This window comes from Myzus persicae, unplaced genomic scaffold, assembly GCF_001856785.1.
Source record: "Myzus persicae strain clone G006 unplaced genomic scaffold, MPER_G0061.0, whole genome shotgun sequence".
Lineage (NCBI taxonomy): Eukaryota > Metazoa > Arthropoda > Insecta > Hemiptera > Aphididae > Myzus > Myzus persicae.
In genome coordinates this window covers 1-2,511 of record NW_019100927.1, presented here as the reverse complement: position 1 = coordinate 2,511, position 2,511 = coordinate 1, and the positions used below count along the sequence as shown (strand labels likewise).

General features: G+C 29.9%; 1 protein-coding gene across 1 annotated transcript; it reads right to left on the bottom strand.

Annotated features, from left to right (window-relative positions):
* Positions 1-543: 543 nt before the first annotated feature.
* LOC111026881 lies at positions 544-1,120 on the bottom strand (the record flags this gene model as incomplete). Its single annotated transcript, XM_022305060.1, has 2 exons — positions 544-791; positions 863-1,120. Coding segments are annotated over 2 exons (506 nt in total), but the record flags the coding sequence as incomplete, so codon positions are not given.
* Positions 1,121-2,511: the final 1,391 nt, after the last annotated feature.

Here is a 2,511-nt window from a genome sequence, read left to right as displayed (position 1 = left end):
TTTCATTTCAGTGACCCATAGTTTTACACTAATACTATCATTTGAATCTCGTTTGGTTGCATAATCTATGTTAAAATCACGTGCTATATTATACAAATCTTGTCGTTCTAAGAGGCATGAACGATTAAAAGTATCTGGAGATATTTCAGCCTCACGAATAGCATCTAACACACGATTAAAAGTAACTCCCTCCTTTAGTTTTCCTAAGTACATTTATATTATTTTATAATAAAATATTAAATAAATATTATACTATTTTTGGGTATTTATGTTATCTTCAAAATCAGAGTTTAAAAAATAACATAGCCATACCTATAGAATTAAATATAAAACACCAAAGACTGATTAAAAGTATGCAGGTAGAATCAATTAAAATAATAATTGAATTAAATGGTATCAAATGGTCCTGAATATTATATTTAACTCATTGTTGATTAGTACTTAAAATAAAAAGTAGCACTTACCAGCAATAATTGTTCTTGTCTCATCATCCAACCGAATTCGACCAATTTCTAGTTCATGCCCACAGTGAGTTTTCCAAAATTATGTGGACACTTTTCTATCAAATTTGGAAATAGTAACTTTTAGCAATGATGGACAGGCTCGTTCAATTTTATTACTACCCATAGATTTGATTTCTCTAACATTGTTACCTTGTTTTCGATAACTGTAAGAGCGATGGCAATAGTAAAATTGCCTTGTATTTCCATCACTTAATTCTGATGCAGCTCTATCAAGTATGTACATTGTTGATGTCCGTTGTTCCATTTCTCGTTTCCTAGAATCAAATTCTGTAATTAAAAACTATGATGAATAATGATGTAGGAATACTGGTAAATACTAAATAATAACCAATTTTTACCTGAGATATCACAAAAATTAATATTTTCCAATTTCACATCAAAGCCATGCACATCGCACAAATGCTGTCTTTGTTTAACAAATGTAAATAATTCGACTACACACTTGTCATAGGGGCAAATTATTCTTGTTTGATTTTTTTTGGTTTTGTTCGTATCAATTTCATCATGGAACTTTTTTACATGCACACTCAATGTTTTAGGGGTTGAAAAACCTTTATGACATACTTCACATTGCAAATCTTTCACTGGTACTACATCTGTGTCGTGAAATTTCCGACAATGCACTTACAGCGATTTACGCTGAGCAAAGATCTTATCACAATATAAACACTTAATGGTAGTGTCCATGTTTTATAATGCGACAATAAGTCAATAAATACCGGTTGACAATTTACAAAAATGACTATCAAAGTACCAAGTACAAACTAATAACTAACAAGCGTCAAGTATCAATGACTGGCTGGTAATGACAAGAATTAAAAAAAACCGGGAATTATCATTTATTTGTTATCGCTTATCACTACGATGATCACAGAAGTCAAATTGTGGAACAAATCACTAGGGGCCCTGCGCGCGTGATAAGGATGCCAAAAATCTGCTGCTGGGAAGCTCTCGTGTGCGATTGAGCTTGGAACCAAATCGGTTGTGGTGAAACCGTGGAGGCTACAATACAATAATTATTAAATACCAACTGCGTATACACCATGACATTTTCAAATGTTTTTTTTTGACAAAAATTGAATTAACCTACTGTAGTACTAATAGCTAAAAGAAAAATAAATTACTTCAATCACAATAGTATCATAAAATGTACTTAGGAATATTGTAGGCTGACCGTCTTCACACAAAATCGTTTTTCGTAAACAATAATTATTGAATTAAAATATAATGCATCCATTACAACGACATGCTCGACAGCAGAACGACAGCCACTTGTCCGCTTATTTTTATGTATGTTATATTTCCTTCTAAACGCTGTTTTTTTGTTATTTTAACCGATTTGTCTGAACATTAGGTACAAAACATTTTGACATTCGACTAGCAACTTGATCTTTGAAATAACAAAAATTACTTGTGTAAAAAAATGTGATAATATATATTGTAATTTGTAAAATGTAGATTTTTGAATGTATCCATGTAGATGTAGGTAAGTATAAAGTATAACATACAGCTATACCTATACAAGTAAACAAATTATTGCTTACCTATATTGTAATTTATAGTATACTAAATCGTATTAAATAATCAAATAGTATTAGTAGGTATATTACTATAATTGTTATTTATTGTAAGGCAAATACCAACATACCGTTAAGGTATTGACTAATGTGAATAGATTAAAATTAATCTAAATATTTTAAATATTTCCTTGTGTTAAGTAAAAAAAAAACTTGAGTATAGTGTGTCAATCAGTAAAAATTGAGTGTTTATTTTTTTAAAAATGTCAAGTCCTTACTATTAATATTTATGAAATTAAACTTATAGAATAATGTATGAAACATTCTGTGCTATAATTTGAAAATGTTTTACTAACAAAGCAAAAAAAATGTATAAAAAAAAAAGCAAAAAATGTATTTGGACAGAACGGTCACCCATCCAGTTACGTAGCATAAAACCGCTGGCTGAGTCGCAGAAATCTTGGAAGAAT